Below are 18,882 nucleotides of genomic sequence, written 5' to 3' on the forward strand. Positions count from 1 at the left end.
ACTTCAAAGACATTTAAGTCCATTGTACCTGAGGCTGAAATATTAAGCCTGAAGAGCAATGCCATGAAATGTTTGTGGTCTGGTCTGAAACACCCAAGACTGCTGATGAAAGTAGCTTTATCTAATCATTTATGTTGTACTTTTAATGCCATTCAAATTTGCTTCTTTTCTGAACTGTACTCTTACCAAATACCTAAACAACTGTATACTCTGTACAACCCTGTAATACTTCCTGGTATTTTTGCAGGGATGACAAGGACGAGGAAAGTCAGAAAGAAAAGCTAATATTGTCTGAAGACTGTGAACTCATTACAGTAATTGATGTGATACCTGGCAGGCTGGAGATCACTACACAGCACATCTATTTCTTTGATGGTAGCATTGAAAAAGAGGAAGGTGAGCATGATCAATATCTCCTTTTCAGTGCAGTTCAGCATTCTGCTTTTGGTAGGCTGAGTCTGATCTTTAGAGAATGAGTGTCAAATTAATTGTAGAGACAAGATTTTCTGTACTTTAATATTGCACTTGATGGTCAGGAGCTGGCTAATCCCTTCAGAATCAAGAATCTGGAACAGTACTTGCTGAACTCTTGAAGTGATTCACTATTCCTAGTATTTCTTTAAAAAAATTTGCTTCTGTAAGTTTTTTAATTTATTTTTAATTTTATTTTAAAAAATTACTGACTAAGAAATAGTCATTACCTCTCATTTTCTCCGTAAAGGATACCTCTCTGTTCTCCTTGACAAATAATGTTTCACTCATGCATTGATTAAAAAGTAGCAGTACATAAGCATTAATCATCTGTATTAATCTAGTGAACTTTAATAGAATATACACATAGAATATAGAACATAATATATATGTATATATATTAGACACAGTTGAGTGTGAAAACAGTGAAGTGAAATGTTTGACCAATAATAGTAAAATTTTCCTAAACAGTATATCAAAATGTCAACCTTTGGGGAAATTTGAATGTAAAAGCTTCTCTTTGAGCCTGTTTAAAAAAACAAAGGCATTTGGTTCATACCTTTTGTCAACAAAATGTATTTGTCAACAGAATACATTTATAATATGTTTTTAATCAGAAAGGAGAAACAAATTCTACACTCCATCAGATATTTCTTGCTTCCTTTCTTTCAGCAACAACAGCTGAAGTTAGTCTTTTCCTAGAAAAATGGTTAATCAAGCCAGATATAAAATTTACCTTTTCTAGGAATAACTCTGGGATGATTGTAAGTGGTACTGCCCTATGTCTATATGAAAAGGTTTTTATATATATTCCAAGTCAATAATAGAAGTGTTCTTCCTAGGAGTAGGTTTTGATTTCAAATGGCACCTTTCTCAAATTCGAGAGATACATTTGCGTCGGTACAACCTGAGGAGGTCAGCTTTGGAGATCTTCCTTACAGATCAAACCAACTACTTCCTCAACTTCAATAAGGAGGTATGGGTTTCCTGAATGTCCTGGATTTATGTAATTAACACAAGGATCAAGTTTAAGTTCACTGATTTTATTTAATTTGAGTCTGGTGTCTTTCATAATACTGTAAGACTAGTAGCAAAAGGTTTGCTGGATATAGCCATTATGAAAAACCAGACTGCAGTCTGTGAAAACCTCAGTCTGGCATCTAGAAACTGATTAGTTGTGAAAAGATGGATGAAACAAGATTGTTCTTTTTCCTTTCTCTCTTGTTATCATACAGAACAATTATTGAACTAAAATTACATCAGTGGTAATCTAAATGTCTTGAAGCCCACCTTTTATTAATATTGAGCAAACTAATTACAAAACAAAGGAGACCTTCTGTTTTAGCACAATATTTTAAATTATTGCTGTTTCTATATTCCATGGTTTAGGATTAGTGAGGGATTTTTTTCCTCTTTAGGCAATGTCAGTGATCCTTTGTGTGGGGGACTAAGACAAATATCAGAACTTAGGGTCAGTTATATACTAGTAGGTCAATTTGAGTAGCTCTTATAAAATGTTGTGTGGTTTGGTTTTGGTGTGAAGCATGTCATATCCATGCATGTCCAAACATTGTAGGTAGCAAGAGGTCAAAGTGTTTGAAAGTGTAGCTGTCTCCTGATTATTTCACATTTTAATTAGCAGATAAGTTACTCAATTGTCAGCTTCAATCTCCAGAATATTCTTTTTATTAATGCTGTTTTCTAACAGGTACGAAATAAAGTATACAGTCGAATATTGTCGCTGCGTTCTCCAAATATTTCTGGGACCAGATCTCCACAGGAACTTTTTAAAGCTTCAGGATTGATGCAGGTATGAGACTTCAGCATAAATTGTCTAGGGCATTCCTCTGCTTTTTGAAGGAGTCCCTCAGTGTTTAGATGTCAACTGCCAACTTTTGTACCCTCCATCTGGCCCCTGAACTTCCACATGCATCTTTTTAGAATTGTTGTGTTTTGTGTTTACAGTCAGGTAAATCCACAGAGTCAGGCTCTGTTGGTGTGATTGATGGGCATTCCAACGTGAATGGAAAACGTAGCAGACTTGCTTCTGTTTTTAGTCTATGATCTTGAGTGCACATTTTGGAACTTCTTTCACCACATGTGCAAATAGTTTTCCCTGCTACCTTTGCATGATGGAGCTTTCAACAAAACCCACATGAAGTTTAAGTGAGAATTGATAAAAAAGGAAAATGTCAAAATGCCTGTATTACCATAAACATGGATAAATTTTTTGATGTGGTAAATATATTTTTATCTTCCATCTCTTTATGCCACAATTATTGCATTCTCTGAGGGAGGAAGCTTTACAAATAACATTAAAGTATTGGAAATACTTTGGGTTTTATTTGTTTTCCTAATGATAAAAGCTATCATGTTACATATTTAAGTAGAAAAAATATCGTGTCTAATGAAATGTCTCCATCTCCACTACAGACAAATACTGAGCCCTTCTGAACGCAGCTATGTGTGTTCCTTGGTTTAAAATATAATAATGGAGCAAGGGTGCAGGGACCTTTGCTTAGATTGCAAATTCCTGTTCCATTAACCAATGGGAGAACAATTTATAAATAAATTTTGACCTTAGAATTCTAATGGATTTCAGAGTTCTATTCCCCTTTTTCTCAGTACTTGTTTACCTGCCTTCTTTTTGTTTCTTTCATTTCTGGTTTTCATTTCCTTTTTTATTCTGAGGCTCCTAGTTGTCTGCTGCCCTGTATTGAAAACAGTATTGTCATCAATCAGAGACCTGCTTTCAATGAAATATAGGTAACACAATCACTGAATCACAGGGAAAATAAACTTTATTATGAGAAATTGAATCTGGACTTTCATACCATTTTTGTGATCTTGTGCCTCTCACTTGCCATTATTATCCTCTTGCAGATAGATACTGACAGGACATGTAATTGGCATTAGTGGTATCTTTGATATAATGAATTCCATTTTATCTTTTTCAGAAATGGGTGAATAGAGAAATATCCAACTTTGACTACCTTATTCAGCTGAACACGATGGCAGGACGAACTTACAATGACCTTGCTCAGTATCCTGTGGTAATTTAAAAAGTTAATTTTTAAATTTTTGCCAAAGCTATGTATATTTTTCTGGTTTGAAACTTGTAGTTTTAATCTCAATTTGATCTTGAATTTTTTCTTTTGGTAGTTTCCCTGGATTTTACGAGATTACACTTCAGAAGAACTGGACCTGAATAATCCTGCAGTCTTTAGGGATCTGTCCAAACCCATAGGTGTGGTAAATGAAAAGAATGCTAAGACTGTGAAAGACAAGTACGTATTTGAAAACTCGATTATATTTCTCTGTCTTTTCTGAGCCTGCAGGCTAATTAACACATTCACTGTTACTGCAGTAAAATTTTTAAAGCTGGTTTTATAACATCACAGATGCATTTGCAAAGGTGGTTGATTTGTTGTTCCTGCTGCATTCAGATTATCTATATGGCACTGAGTTATATGGCAGTGAAAGGACAAAACTTATTGTTATAAATTTTCAATTGTTTCTCAGATGTGGAGATAAAAAACTGAAAGACTGTAGAAAAAATTTAATGAATTTCAATTGAATTTCAATTTAATTGAAAAAATGTCAACCCAGCAGGTTGAAAACTGCTCTTTTTTTCAAGCATAGATTATTGTATTTAAAATAAAATGTATCTTGATGACTTTTGGTAAGTCCTGTGTGGGTAGGAATAACAGGTACTTACACCAGTGTAGTGTAGTGATCTTTCCTTTTTTGCTAGGGTGGGTCCTGAGTGTGTTATCATACCAGATTGCAGTCAGGTATCTTCCAAAATCTTCTGAAAACTCGGAACATGGAGAATTTTCTTTGAATTATTAGGCTCTATCCTGACTGTAATGATAATTGATTCTTTAGCAGTATGATTAACTATAATTTCTCTTACCAGCCTTGTGATGCTGAGGAATATATCAACCAGATGGTGGCATGGTAGAGTGAGTTTGTGACTGAAAAAGGAAATGGGCATGAGTGTTAAATAAATCTCTCTTCTGCGTCCTGACACAGTGACACACACATTTCTAAAATCTTTCAGGAAATTGTCACAAGTATCTTCAATAGTAAATATTCAGCTTAGTGATGTGAGGTTTTGTGGTCTGTTGTATAAAGTCATGCTGAATCAGTCCTGTCTGCCCTTTTTCTAGTTTCTGAATGCCTAGGGAAGAATATAACAGGTATGCAAAGGCTTCTTCTGGTGTACATTTTTATAATTTAGCAGCCTTTTGCTTAGGGACTTTCTAAGTAAGATTTGGGATCGTCATGCTTGATAGAATCCAATGTATTTTTCTGTTACAGATTGCTGTGATTGTTTCTTTTGAATCTTTGCCTGTAAGAAGTATAACCCATGTGTAAATCAACTGTAGTGCTCAGTTGTATTTATAAAGATTTCTTTTTTTAGATATGAGAATTTTGAGGATCCTCTTGGGATGATTGACAAATTTCACTATGGGACACATTACTCAAATGCTGCTGGTGTCATGCATTACCTCATTCGGGTAGAACCTTTCACAACACTTCATATCCAACTTCAAAGTGGCAGGTATGCTGTGGGCAAATGAGTAGCACCTTTCTATTTCTTCCTTGTCATTTTACAGAGGGAACAACCTAAGTCTAACCTGAGTTTTCTTATCCACAGATTTGACTGTGCTGACAGGCAGTTTCACTCTATTCCTGCTACCTGGCAGGCGCTCATGGACAACCCCAATGATGTCAAGGAACTTATTCCAGAGTTCTTCTACTTTCCAGAGTTCCTGGAGAATCAAAATGGTAAACTGACTGCTCAGAATATTCTCACAGAAAGCTATTATTGCATGCTTCAGAAAAGAATTGTTAAAACCATTAGACTTTATGGTGTGATTGTAGATAGTAATCATCATTCTGGGTTCAAATTGTTTAGTGAAGACACCAGTTGTGTTAAGCAGTAGCCTAAATGTTTAAAATTCAGAATATAGGCTTAAGGATGGTTAAGAATAGTGTTGTTTACCTGATGTAAAGTATGAGGGATTCTTATTTGGATGTTTAAAAAATGTAGTAATAGTTAATATTAAGTAGTCAGCAAAAGTTAATAGAGATTAATTAGTATTCTTTTTACTGGGTTCATTGGGTGATAGAGTATGGACATCTTCAAACATTTGAGGTCTTTTATTTGCTCTAGGCAACCAGCATATTTTCTGCTTGTTACTTTTGTATTCCAGTGCAATATTATGTCAGCTGATTCCAGAGCCATGTAAGGTTTCAGCACCATCAGAAGAAGAGGCAGGGGGAAAAAAAAAGGCTGTTTCACTCATACAGAATGCTAATTGAAAAGACAACATCCTGCATTCTGACATGAGACTCCTAGCCATTTTTAATTCACACTTATTGTATAGAGAATTTTTTCTCTACTTATGTTTAAAAATGGATTTGTCTCTTTGTGCTACTGCTACTTTAGTCTGCTAGGTACAATCTACTGGAGTTCTAAATTAGAAAAATTGGAAACACCCAAGTCCCACTTTCAAGTAATTTGAGTATTTAGAGTTATTTCAATGATAGCTGGTGGGATTTAAGACTTCCTGAAAGCCTTGATTTTACAATCATATAAACCTATAAGTAACTTTCTTCTTATGAATAACCTCATTGAATTGTTTTGGACTCTTAATCCTAGTAAAGCAAAAGCAAATGTTTACAGATGAGTATGTAAAAGATTAATGCTACTTTTATGGGTGGGACTTCAGTTTCAGAATCGTTTAGATGCTTTGGATTATTGTTATCCTATATCATTTGAAATTTTAAACATTCAGAGCAAAACTTAACCTCTTGTGTCAGTGGTAGGGTTATTGGAGATTTACATTAAGAATTTTTCAGTGTTCTTCCCTTACATTGAGAAAAGAATGAGTTTTAATCTTTATTGAGAAATCAAAATATTTGAAGTATTTTGTAGTAACTCTTAAAATTCTCTGAATTATTCACTAGGTTTTAACTTAGGCCAACTTCAAATATCAAACGAGATGGTCAATGATGTTGTTCTGCCCAAATGGGCCCACTCTCCAGAAGACTTCATTTATAAACACAGGAAGGCTTTGGTAAGATGATGTTTCGTGTGCCATAATTGTAAAGAAAGTACATTTGCACATTGTTACTGTGGCTTAAATGTAAAATTACTAGGATGACATTCCAACTAATCTTGTGGTCTCATTCGGCATTAAAAGTATCATTATAACATCCCATTAAAAGCATTGTGTATGTTGATAAAATCCTCAAAAGAGCATTTAGTCTTTTGGGCATTTTAGACACTAATCATTTGGGCGTTTGCTGCCCTAGGAGATAAAATGCAGAAAGAGGTGATTTTAGATGATTAGACTTCCCTTGCTATTTAAAGATTATTGAGTATGGTATTGGGAAGCTAACAGGTTGCCTTCCCTTGCATAGCTGCATCTCAGTATTCCAGATCTGCTGCATGACTGTATTAATTTTCCCTCTTACCTGGCACTTACTGCCCATAACACATGAATATTCATATGTTTCTGCCCTATACTGAATACCTAATGTGTGAATACTCTTAGTTTAGTAGTTAAATCTCCTCCGCAGAAAACAGTAAATAGTTCAAGATGGGAGCAGTACTTCTCTTATTCTTACAAGAGCATCTTTTCCTTCTAGGAATCTGAGTATGTTTCTGCTCATCTTCATGAATGGATAGATTTGATTTTTGGCTACAAGCAGAGGGGACCAGCTGCAGTGGAGGCGCTTAATGTGTTCTATTATTGTACTTATGAAGGTACAAAGCAGTATGCTCTCTTGTCATTGTCATCAGACCCGTGAGTTTTCAGTATTAGACAGAAAACACTTGATTTGTGAACATACCATGCAGTAGCACATGGTAAGAAAACAGATTTATAGATGAAATATGGCAGCATAACTTGTAATTTACCATCAAATAACTGGTACAGTTTTTTTTAAAGGAGGGCTGTTACAGTTGCTTGTCTTTTCTTTCTAAAAGTTATTGGGGTTTTTTGTTAGTTTCTTATTTGCTCGCTTAAAAGCATTGACAGGAAGAGGTTTCTTGTGGTTTAGAAGTTAAGGCAAGTTCCTTATAAAGAACTAATATTGAAGACAAATGTTAATCTGTTAATTTCAAAGTTAAATCTTGGGTGGGTTTTCTGTGCTATTTGTTTCTTGCCTGAAGTATATTAAATTCATTTGATAAGAAAAAAGGCTGGAATTCTTTTGCTTATAGATATACACTTATATTTTAAATGGACACATTGTTTGGGGGCTTTCCTGGGGTAAAGGATGATAATGTTGCAAATAAATTAAGTTTTGCAACATTAGCTGACCATATTGGTTATCAATAAGTTGTTTGGATTCTGGTTTTTTTCCATCTTTCTACTCTTTATCATTCTGGTTGTGATACAGGGGCTGTGGATTTGGATGCTTTAACAGATGAAAAAGAAAGGAAGGCTTTAGAAGGGATGATAAACAATTTTGGGCAAACTCCCTGTCAGCTGTTGAAGGTAATGCTTTTTTGTTCCCACTCAACTAGACATTTGTGGTTGAAATACAACTGAGTTACAAAGGACTTCTGAAAAAATAATGCTTTGTAAGATAATTACTTGTAATTTTAGAATGTTAAGTCTGTGTTACATTAACATTTGTAAATAACCCATTTTCAAAATAAATTTACTTAAAGAAGGGAAATTAGGTACATAAAAGACTGTTTTCCCATTAAGATTCTGAGTATCTCGTGTATTGAACAAATTAATAAATTAGTCTAATTTGTTACTCCTTCAAATATTGCTTCCTAGGAGCCCCATCCACAAAGGCTGTCAGCAGAAGAGGTAGTGCAAAGACTAACTAAAAGTGATACCTCTACTCTGAATCTCTTCCAACACCTCACTGAACTGAAGTCATTCTTCATAGAGGTAGATGTGTTACTTGAAGTTATTTAAAATCTAGTTGAAACTTCTGATGTACTCCAAACAAAAGGTCACAACCTAGATGAAAATAAACTTGCTTCCTATTTAAAGAAAATATTTTACAATGCAATGTCTATAAAATGAGCTCTGTCTTTTTAGTTAGCTTCAAAGAGGTTGAATCCCATAAATATGTATCTACTGGATGCTTGTGTGGGTGTTGTTTAAATATTAAATTAGTCACCACACCAAGAAAGCTCAAGATGTCACCGGTGGTGTCAGAGGACTCACTGAACTTGGTAGCTAAACTCACTGATTTGAGGCAGAGCCAGGGTTTCATTTCCAGTGTTTGGGACAAAGCATACCTACATGAACTCAGTGTGTGTGTACCAGTGTCTTAGAGTACTGTACAGGTCTGACACTGAATCCAGAGGCTTTGGATCTGACTCTTCACAGTTTCTAGAGTTGTCCTTTTACTCTTGGATATAATCAGATCAAAAACATGTCTTTTTTTTTTTCTTTAGGGAATTAGTGATGGTGTGCCCATTGTCAAAGCTGTTGTTCCCAGGAATCAGTCACGTTCCTTTATTTCTCAGGGAAGCCCAGAGATCTTGGTGAGTTGCATGTGTCAATACTGTTATGATACTGCAGACAGTCAGATGGATGTTTCTTTGTTTTTTTTCATACAGCATGTAGAGAAACACTTAATTGTTCCTGTTCAGATGTGTTCCTTTAACCTATAATGAATGTCAGCTATAAGTTAAACATTTATCTTCCAAAGGAGAAGCGAGGCTGATTTCTTGAATGGCATTTAAGAGCTGATGAGACATGACTGTAAGTTGTAGCGAGGCATATTGTAAGTTGCCCACTTGATTCACTTCCATGTAACAACCCATTTCCTAGTGCAATGCAGCCCAGATTTAAAATTACAGGATTGAGTTATTAATGGTGTCTTTATATTTATCATTGCTTTCCAACCCATATATAAAATATACCATATGTGTTGCATACACACTCCAAAGACCTGCACTGTTGCTTAAATTTACTTTTGCACTAATACAGGTTCTGGTACTATGGCAGATGACCAAATAACAAGGACAGTGTTTTTGTATTTACATCTGTATATATATGGCCTACATATTGATCCCAGTGCAATAATGTTATGTTTTGCAGGAAAGAATATTATTTTCCAATATTCCTATTTTGTAGGTCAAAATTATTGTCCTGGCTTAATGTGGTACATGCATGTTATTTGGAATTTGGACACATCTAAAATTATGATTGTGTTTTTTATAAATATCTGATGAAAATACCTTACATATTTAGATTCTTTTGTTACTTCCTCAGAAATGGAACTGTAGTATAATGTTTTTGAAACTTCCTCTGTTAATGTGTTAACTGCTAACGATTACTATTCAAAGAAGAGAAGAAGCAGCAGCTTAAATTAAATGACTGGATTGTAATTAAATGTTTGAGAGGGGTTGGTCAGCTGAGATTTTTCATTTTTGTCTCCTGCCTGTCCCTCCACCCCAGCTTCTCTGACCTATCTAGAACATACACTATTCTAGCTTGGTACTATGTACCACGTGTGGATTAACTCGTCTGAGCTGGAGTTTTTACTTGTTTGTTTGTTGGGGGAGAGTTACATGTGGTTTTTCCTTTGTGGTAAATTTTCAAGAAGCCTCTACTGGATTTTATGCAAGCTCTATTACCATGAAGGCAATCAGAAAATATACCTCTCAGTTTCACCATTTTTTTTTAATCAAACTTTTTTAGGTAACAGCAAGTCTGAACTGCATTATTGGAACTCATGGTTGGCTACCTTATGATAAAAATATCTCCAACTATTTTACATTCATCAGAGATACCACAGTGACAAATCCCAAGTAAGCAAATTATGAGGAGGGGTGCAGATGAATACATCTAAACTAATGGAATACAGCAATTGTTCAACAATCAATGGATTGTTCTGTTTCCATTGTCTGAGTTTTCACCTAGGAGTTCATCTTCTGATATTCAGTAATACTACACCTAGTCTGTAATGGCGTTCTAGTAAAGAGTTATGTGTCATTTCAAGCTTCGTTGTTCTTAGAGCTACTTCCAATTTTTTTCTAATTATCAATCATAAAAACTCATCTTGAAATCCAAGATGGGCAGTCTTCATACTTTCTTACACAATATCTGGTGGTTTGGGGTTTTTGGTTTTAGAATATTCCTTTTTCTCTTTGATGTTACAGTACTGAGTACGGACATGAGTTATCAAATTGCATAAAAGACTGAAAATATCTAATGTAAAATCTCGCTTCTGCTCTGCTGATGGCAGTGAGAGTTTTGCCATAGGTATAGCCTCCTTTATAGATGGAGTTTGTAACAGATTTTTAAGGATAGAGGAAGTGCAAAATACATAGGTTTGAACTAAGGTTACTCTTAACTGCCCATCATTTGCCTACAGAACCCAACGCAACATGAGTGGTCCTTTTGCACCAGGGCTGGAGATCACCTCAAAGCTGTTTGCAGTGTCCCATGATGCAAAGCTGCTCTTCAGTGGAGGACACTGGGACAACAGCATCAGGGTGACATCTCTTACGAAAGGCAAGCTGATCGGACAGCACATCAGGCACATGGGTTAGTAACTCTTTGTATTATGAAATAAAAAGGGTTTATGTGTGTACCTTGTTATTTGGTGGTCTTGGAAGGAATTATAGGCTTGGGCAAACAAGCATAGCAATTATAAAGCAACGGCAGCATCGGAATGAAAGAATGCTTGAACCATGATTATACATAAATACTTGAACATGGCTTTTTAGTCACTGGAGTGGTGGTTTAATGTAGTTTCAAAATAAGGCTTGCCTGCTGTTTTTAGATAGCAAGGCTGAATAGGTCAGGTTGGTACACTTGGCTGCACCATGACTTCATTGTTTCAAAGAGTCTCATCAGCCCTTATCACAGTGGAGGATTTCATGCTGATGCAAATCAGGATATGTTGTTGCCAAATTGTATCCACATTGCCAGTCTGTGGGAAATTAGTCTTAAATACCAATGTGATAACTTTCTGTTTTCTTTCCTTTATCTAGATATTGTGACCTGCTTGGCAATAGACTACTGTGGAATTCATTTAATTTCAGGCTCCAGAGATACTACCTGTATGATATGGCAAATAGTTCAGCAGGTATGTTACTTAGGTGTACTCTGAGAAGCAGTTTCTGAATGTATTTTTGTCCTTCTCTGTTTTGCTATGATGTTTTGTTGATTTCCCTTCAGGTTTGCAAGGAAGATACTCCACTAAAATTGATTAGCTTAATAATTTTACTCCCATTGTCTTCTCTGTGTGAAAAACTATCCACGTGAAGTACACCACTTTAGAAGCTCTTTTAAAGATTTCATAGATTATTTTCATGGTAGGAAAATAGGAATGTTACATTTCTAGGCAGTTGTTCACTCCAGTAGTTGCATTTTAGCACTGCTTTTTCTCTGTGGAGAATATTGATGCCTACAATAGGAGCTAGTCTATTACCTGCATTTACACTGTCATTTGAGAATTCTTTAATATTAGTCTTGTGCTTTCACACAGTGAAGGTGGTTGTGTGATCCAGGTGTGTGCTTACACTAAAAATGTGAAGCCATTTCCATTGTTATGCATTTAAAATATTCATTTCTGATTGCTAAGTTCCAGATATACAAGTAGAATTAACTGCCACAGGGGAGCTGTCATGTTTTGGTCAGGTCATTTTGTTCTTACCGTTGAACTGAAGTCAGCACATTAAAGCAGCAGAGTGGTGCATAACTGCATGTGTTTTTGTGGAAGCTGTCTTTATGGTGGGAGTATTCACAGTTCTTTCAATTGTAGTAACAGTGCAGGGTCAAAAAAAAATGAGACCTTAGAGCTCATACCAGTATTTTTTTGTCTCAAGAGGGGATAAATGTTGGAAAATTTTTAGTTTGTCTTTTCAGTGTAAGTTCAACAGTCATCCTCTGGAGATTATCTTTGTTTAGAATGACTTTTTCTTAAGATCTGAATGTATTTTTTGTTTAATAGATATAAGAATGATGTTTTATGTATTATAAATTCTTCTTGTGAGAGTTTTATCTTGGTCTTTACAAAGTGGCAGCAATGGACTGCATACTAGCAGCTCCATTCTAATTGTCTTCTCTGTACTGTCACCTTTCCCAGCCCTGTATTTTGACACTTATTCTGTATTCCTGCATGCTTCAGGCTTTGCAGTCAAATTTTTATCAGAGAAATGAGAACAAATAGTTCTCTGCAGAACTGTTTAATGTACCTTCTCTCTAAGTACAGGTCTTGCCTTAGAATTGGTTTGAGAATGTCTGTGTGTGCTGGCAGTACACTCCCTGTAAGAAAAGTTGTGATACCCTGCAGTTATGTGGGAAAATTACTATTCTTCATGAACATTATTGCAAGATTTCCTTTGCATATCACGCTACTGGTAGTCACTGAGAAGGATTATTTCCTTACTTTTCCTTAGAAAATGAAAGGATTGCTGTTATTTTAAGCAAAATAGCCTTCAACTTCTTTAAGCTTAGCTGTGGAGATAGTGCTTGATTCCAGGGTAAACTATAAGAACTGGACAAGCCCAGATAACACAGGTGAAGAATAAATGTGTGAATGGGGGGGTGAACAAGGCCTGTTAGGACTTCTCACTGTGGCCCTTGCACTCCTGGACACCTGAAGGGATAGAGACAAGACAGCTAAGTAACACACTCTTTCACGCACACACACACACGCATGGAGTAACTGCATGTTTGTTCATTGAAATGATTTCAGTGAATAGGGCTGCTGACATAAAAGGCAGCAAATTAAAATTGGAATGGGTGAGTTATACCTTTGGTTTTGGCCTACGTCAAATACACACCTCTCACAACTGAAGATACCAGAAATTCATTTTTTGTTTGTCCTCAGCTGCAAGAGAATGTGTCATTGCACTTTTTGTTACTCTCAGGGAGGAGTGCCTGTAGGCCTGGCACCTAAGCCATTTCAGATCCTTTATGGGCATACTGATGAAGTTTCGAGTGTTGGCATCAGCACTGAACTTGATATGGCAGTGTCAGGATCCAGGGTAAGTATCTTCCTGCTTTTCCCTTTTTTACCTCTTCTCTACTCAAACCATAGAGCACACTTGAAGTTGATAAAGAAAAATACAAAAAATGTCACTATTGCACAATTTTTTTCTTCAGCCTTGCACAATGAGAAGATATGTGCCATCTCCTTTGCTGCCTGCTTACATCGGGCTGTCTCAAACTGCTGTGCACAGCATGGGCCTCACCTATTATGTGCTGTTACTCTGCACAGATGAGCTTTAACAAGTGTGGACTTCCTTGGAGATTTTAAGCTTCTCATAGCGATGATTCTGGGGCAGTTTCTTCCCTGCTCTGTTAACCCTGTGCAGCTTGCTCATAGTCTGCCTTACTCTTACTATGCTGGCAGGCTGCTGAACTCTGACTTTGTACTGCACATAATGCCCACTCGTAAGTGACATGAAATTTGCTGCCTGCCCTCCCCCTCTTGCCCTGCTTGCATTTGGTTTTTTCATATGCCTATAGTGCATGGTCTTGAGGGGAAGGCTTCTTTGTCCTTATCTCCCATTAAGGATTTGGGTGCTTTCAAAGTATTCCCTGTATCCTCTCTGTACAAGTGTTGTGGTAACTTACCTGCTGAGTAACAGTTTGCCTGGCTTTGGTTGCTGCAGGATGGCACCGTCATTGTCCGCACTATTCGGAAAGGTCAGTACGTGAGGACTCTGCGACCACCTTGTGAGAGTTCTCTCCTGCTGACTGTTCCCAATCTGGCTGTGTCCTGGGAAGGACATATAGTTGTCCACACCAGCGTAGAAGGAAAGACTACTCTTAAGGTACTTAGGTTCATGGAATACCTCTGTTTCTGTCACTGAAGACTTTAATCGTAAATATACCTAACTTATTTCCTAAGGGAAAGGCCTTTTGAGCATGCAGTGTCTGTTTCCATATTTTTTTAATTTTTCTAGCCACTTTCAATGAAATTTGATTAAAAGATAAATCACAGGCATATTGTGCTCCTGTGAATTTCATGAAGATCTCCAAACACATGCAAGGAAGATGCTTAAGCATAGGCTAACAAATATTCCTGGGAAAGCTGCTTTGAACTGGAAAACTAGGGGAAACAAGTTCCACTGTGCACAGAAACAGGGGCTTATAAGGGGAGCAATAAGTTCTGTGTGCAAGATGCTCAGTGACTAGTTTCTTAGTTTCAGATTGGAGACATAGCTCTAAGGTTCACTGGTAGCTTATTCTGCCTGTTGAGGAGCTGTGTAGTTGCTTTAATAAGGAATCAAGTTGTGATTTCTAGGAGCATAGGAAATTTATTGGTAGACAAATTTTTTTTACCTAGGCATACTAGCTACATTGGGAAGATGGGGAGAGAAGAGACCTAAGGTATTGTCAGGCTGGAAGAATTTTGTTAGTTTAGTGTCTTTAATCCATCAAGAATTTGTTGCCTTGTCCAGAAAATGATTTTAGTTCTAGTGCTCTAGAAATATACTTGTTTCCTTCTGCTTGTCATTTTGGGAGGGGAAGGGGGGGAGGAGGGTGGTAGCAAGGCTGAAGATGAGTGCTGTCTTCCTTTCTTCTTCCTTAAGAAAAATCTTTATAAAATAGGGATCTGTCTATTAAATCCATGATGTTTCCTGGAGATTTGGAATTAATTAAATGGATAGGTAAGATGTTAGAATGTTACATAAAGAGGTAACTTCAAAAATTTCCTTACAGGACCTCGCATCCGTACTTATTGAGTGTAGAATCACTACTCTTGTATCATTCAACAAGGAGACTGTTTTCAACATTGTCTGTGGGTTTGCTCCTGTTAGTGAGTTGAGGATACAGATGCTACACTCTTTATCCTGTCAGTCCTCTGTAACATACTTATTTTTGATCTATTCAGGATAAGAATGCATTACATCTCTATTCTGTCAATGGAAAATATCTGGGTTCTGAGACTCTGAAGGAGGAAGTGTCAGATCTGTGTGTGACTGGCGAGTATATCGTGATGGGCAGCTTACAGGGATTTCTTTCCATACGGGATCTCTACAGGTAATGTACCACCATCAGTAGTTTATTATTGAGGTACAAATAGTACAAATATAAGGGCTTATTGAAAAATGGCTGTGTAATATGGACTTTGCTTGGTGCTATAGGCAATTCCTGTGTTCCTGAAAAAACTTTTTGGGGAGAACTAAGACAACTAAGGGAGAAAAATAAAATAAGAGGTTGTAACTGACCTCTTTCTTCCCAGACATTTATCCCAATTAGACACCTAGAACTGACAGAATTCAGGAGGAGCTGTGTCTGACATTTGCAAACTGTGATTTTCCTCTGATTAGTGACAGGGAGCTCAGCAACTGCAGGATCAAGTCTCATGTTGCTCTGCACTGAGTTTTAAGCTCCACTTATTGCTACTCTCTGTAGAGCTCCATTGTTCCTCAGAATGGGAGTGATCTTTGTCACTTAGGCAGCTGTGGTACTAATGTTACTATATTTCAGTGAAAATGTCTTAGCTTACTGGCTTACCCATCAATGCCTTTACTTGTTATTGAAGCTCTGTTCTGGGATATGATTACATTGTTCTGTAGGAGTTTACAATAATGGAAATTGCAAACTGGATCCTTGAGAAAGCGTGTTTTATAGTGCATCCTGTGGACAGCCATTTCAACTGCAATGTGATTCTTTGCAGTATGTGCAAACAAATACATGATGTACTTTCTCTCTGTGGTTTTTTGGTTCATTTCAGCCTGAGTCTGAGCATCTCCCCCTTAGCCATGCGACTGCCAATTCACTGCATTTCTGTCACCAAAGAGTACAGCCACATCCTTGTTGGCTTGGAGGATGGCAAGTTGATTATCGTTGGTGTTGGCAAGCCAGCAGAGGTAAAACCTACCATCAAGAACTTTTTCTACCGAACAGTGGGAAGTTCACTTATTTCTGCTTTCCAGTTGAGCAAGAGGTCTCCTCTATGGCAGGGTAAATTTAAGAGCAAGTTTCAGTTTTCAGTGGGAAACAAATAACTGTTGAGACTGCTCTACTGAAAGTTCTCATTAAGAATCAGAGGTATATAGGGATCGCAGATGGGAAGCTCAGCTGGACTAACTTCCAGACTTTATCACTCACATCTGAATAAGCAAAGTCATAATAGCTAATCTTTTCTGAACGGGATAGTGTTGTCAGCCACTTCTTGATGAAATAATTTCCCTGAAGAAAGTTGGAAAAAAAGAGAGCAAGCCACTTTGTTTATTTTTATGGTTTCTGTCAGATATCTTTTAATATGCATTGACTGACATTGGGGGGGAAAAATATTACTTCTTTCTGTTTAAAGTCTCTAATTGCAATGCACAGAGAATCACTTCTGTAGGTTCTCAGTATGCTCAGTGCTCCATATGGTGAATATAAACTTGTTGGTACTGCATATGCAATATCAAATACAGAGCATCCATCTGTCAAATAGATATGCCCAGTTTTTCATGTGCAAAACATAGGTTTTGCTTTAAGTACTTCTTGTCATGACTTTCAAAGTTCTTGAGTTAGCTTAAACCTGCTTCTCTTTATAACTGGATCTCTGTTGTGCTGCAATGTATTTATTTGAAAATGTGATTATCACTTTTGCATGACCTTTAGTACATGCCAGAAAAGTGTCTTAATTTAATTTTATATTTTAAATGTGATAAAAGAGAACTTACTTGTCAGTATTTCAGTATGTTTTAGCTAGGAGATACATAGTTTAAGACTGGAAATAGGCTTCACACAGTGGTAGTCTGATCTTGCTTGCAGCAGATGCGGTGGGGTTGGTTTTCACTGACTTCCAGTTGAACAGCTTTTATTCTATTGTAGAATTGACAAAGAGCTGATTATGATGTGGTTAAACATATGTTTGTAACAGCAGTTTTAAAGTCACTGTCATTTCTAAGTTTCCTATTCCGTAGAAAGATCTTTTGTAGCCTGAAATTTGTATGTATCATTAGACTGAAGGCTTTTTGTTTTCTTATTTTCAGTTCTTAATCATATCTATTTTTCTAACTATGCAGAAAGTGTTGTTTCAAAGACTGATTTCCTTTTATGACTGTAGAGGCTTTCCAATGATTCTTTTTTCAGGATTTTCTGTTTATATTTCAGATGATCTTCAAGTTAATATCCATGTAAATAGATTTTTTTTTTTTTTTAAGCACAAACATATAAGGAACAACATTATGTCCCAGATTTTCTAGTTTTCTATAATGGCATCAATCAATATATTTGAAAAGTGTATGTATGTGGGGTGTTTATTTGTTGAATGATTTATTTTTAGTTTGGAAGGAATTAATTACTAGAATTTATCTGTATACAGAAGACAGTGTTGTAGTTCTGGCTTTCAGTGGTGATACTGATCCTTAGGACAGAGGATTGGATCCATAGGAGTAACCTTCTCTAATGTGCATAAAGGGAAATGCTGCTTGGTATTAAGATTGGTCTTTAGTGTTTCTACATTGGCAGTATCTAGTATGAAGTATAATAAATGTTTTTGTGTTTTTAACAATTACTTAGCTGGTTTGGAGGTTGCAGAAGTCTGGGCAATTATAACCTGTTAGTGTTAATCCTGGTCAGCACTGTGCCTTTTCTAGAACACTGCTGCTGTAATGATACAGTTCATAAGCTTGTTAAATTTGTAGTAGTAACTGGGGGGAACTGTTCCTGAACTTGTGTTGTTAAGGCATGCATCTTGTTTACTGAACTGCAAGGAATTTCATAACCTAATCAGCTGCCAGGCTGATCACTACTGACCAATCATCAACCTTGTACTTTGGCAGTAAAACAGTTTCTTAAAAATTGTTGTCAGATTGCAGACCTACCAGATGCTGGATTTAATATGGCCTCTGGTTACTTGTTATCTGTCTTAACTTATGGAGTACTCATTATGACTTACTTCTGGTTTAAATTTTACTCTGAACACTTCACACAGGATCTTTGGAAGACTATAAATTTGACACCAGGAGATAACCTTTCTCTTCTTCCTTCATTCTGCCATCACTGTCTTGCATCTTGGTTATCTTTTCTTTTTCACTTCTAGCACTATTTGAAACCTCTAAAATAAAATGCCCTTTCTTCTCATTTGATTCATTCTTGCTTGACATCCAGTTCTTTTTTCCCTTCCTATCAAAATAGCAATCTAAACACTGTTTCTAGGCCATTTGAAGTAGGTTAAGCATATAAGTGTACATTACTTGGCAATATCCCTTTAGCTGTTCAAAATCAGAGAAGACTGTGGTTAGTGTTTTGTGTGTTGTTTTTTGTCAGTCCCAAGAATCATCCCTAAGTGTTACTTCTGGTTTGTTTTCAAATAATTTTTGTTGATATAGTTTTGTTTACGCAGTACATTGTAGTGTCTGCATTTCACCAGAATCAGTGTCTGAATTCCTTTTTAATTTATCCACCTTATCCCTTCCCCCTCCTTTTGTTTCTCTGAATTACTTTTAAACAG

General features: G+C 36.4%; 1 protein-coding gene across 7 annotated transcripts in view; it reads left to right on the forward strand.

The window, feature by feature from the left end:
• The window catches only part of NBEAL1 (neurobeachin like 1), an 85,590-nt gene that overhangs the window by 60,125 nt on the left and 6,583 nt on the right, over positions 1-18,882 (forward strand). For 3 of the 7 annotated variants that reach the window (XM_051787698.1, XM_051787699.1, XM_051787696.1), the window contains 19 exons: positions 248-396; positions 1,314-1,447; positions 2,180-2,281; positions 3,429-3,524; positions 3,634-3,758; positions 4,898-5,038; positions 5,135-5,265; positions 6,451-6,560; positions 7,135-7,252; positions 7,891-7,988; positions 8,280-8,396; positions 8,912-9,001; positions 10,164-10,273; positions 10,840-11,012; positions 11,462-11,556; positions 13,346-13,462; positions 14,093-14,254; positions 15,319-15,467; positions 16,165-18,517. In XM_051787698.1, coding sequence (XP_051643658.1) covers positions 248-396; positions 1,314-1,447; positions 2,180-2,281; positions 3,429-3,524; positions 3,634-3,758; positions 4,898-5,038; positions 5,135-5,265; positions 6,451-6,560; positions 7,135-7,252; positions 7,891-7,988; positions 8,280-8,396; positions 8,912-9,001; positions 10,164-10,273; positions 10,840-11,012; positions 11,462-11,556; positions 13,346-13,462; positions 14,093-14,254; positions 15,319-15,467; positions 16,165-16,438 — 2,491 coding nt within the window. In that variant the 3' untranslated portion in view covers positions 16,439-18,517. Of the gene's footprint in view, positions 1-247; positions 397-1,313; positions 1,448-2,179; positions 2,282-3,428; positions 3,525-3,633; positions 3,759-4,897; positions 5,039-5,134; positions 5,266-6,450; positions 6,561-7,134; positions 7,253-7,890; positions 7,989-8,279; positions 8,397-8,911; positions 9,002-10,163; positions 10,274-10,839; positions 11,013-11,461; positions 11,557-13,305; positions 13,463-14,092; positions 14,255-15,318; positions 15,468-16,164; positions 18,518-18,882 lie in introns of those variants that run through there. The other 4 variants (XM_051787701.1, XM_051787700.1, XM_051787702.1 and 1 more) reach the window with 2 other exon arrangements.

This window comes from Manacus candei, unplaced genomic scaffold, assembly GCF_025592945.1.
Source record: "Manacus candei isolate 608988 ecotype Guabito, Panama unplaced genomic scaffold, ASM2559294v1 h1tg000023l, whole genome shotgun sequence".
Taxonomy (NCBI): domain Eukaryota; kingdom Metazoa; phylum Chordata; class Aves; order Passeriformes; family Pipridae; genus Manacus; species Manacus candei.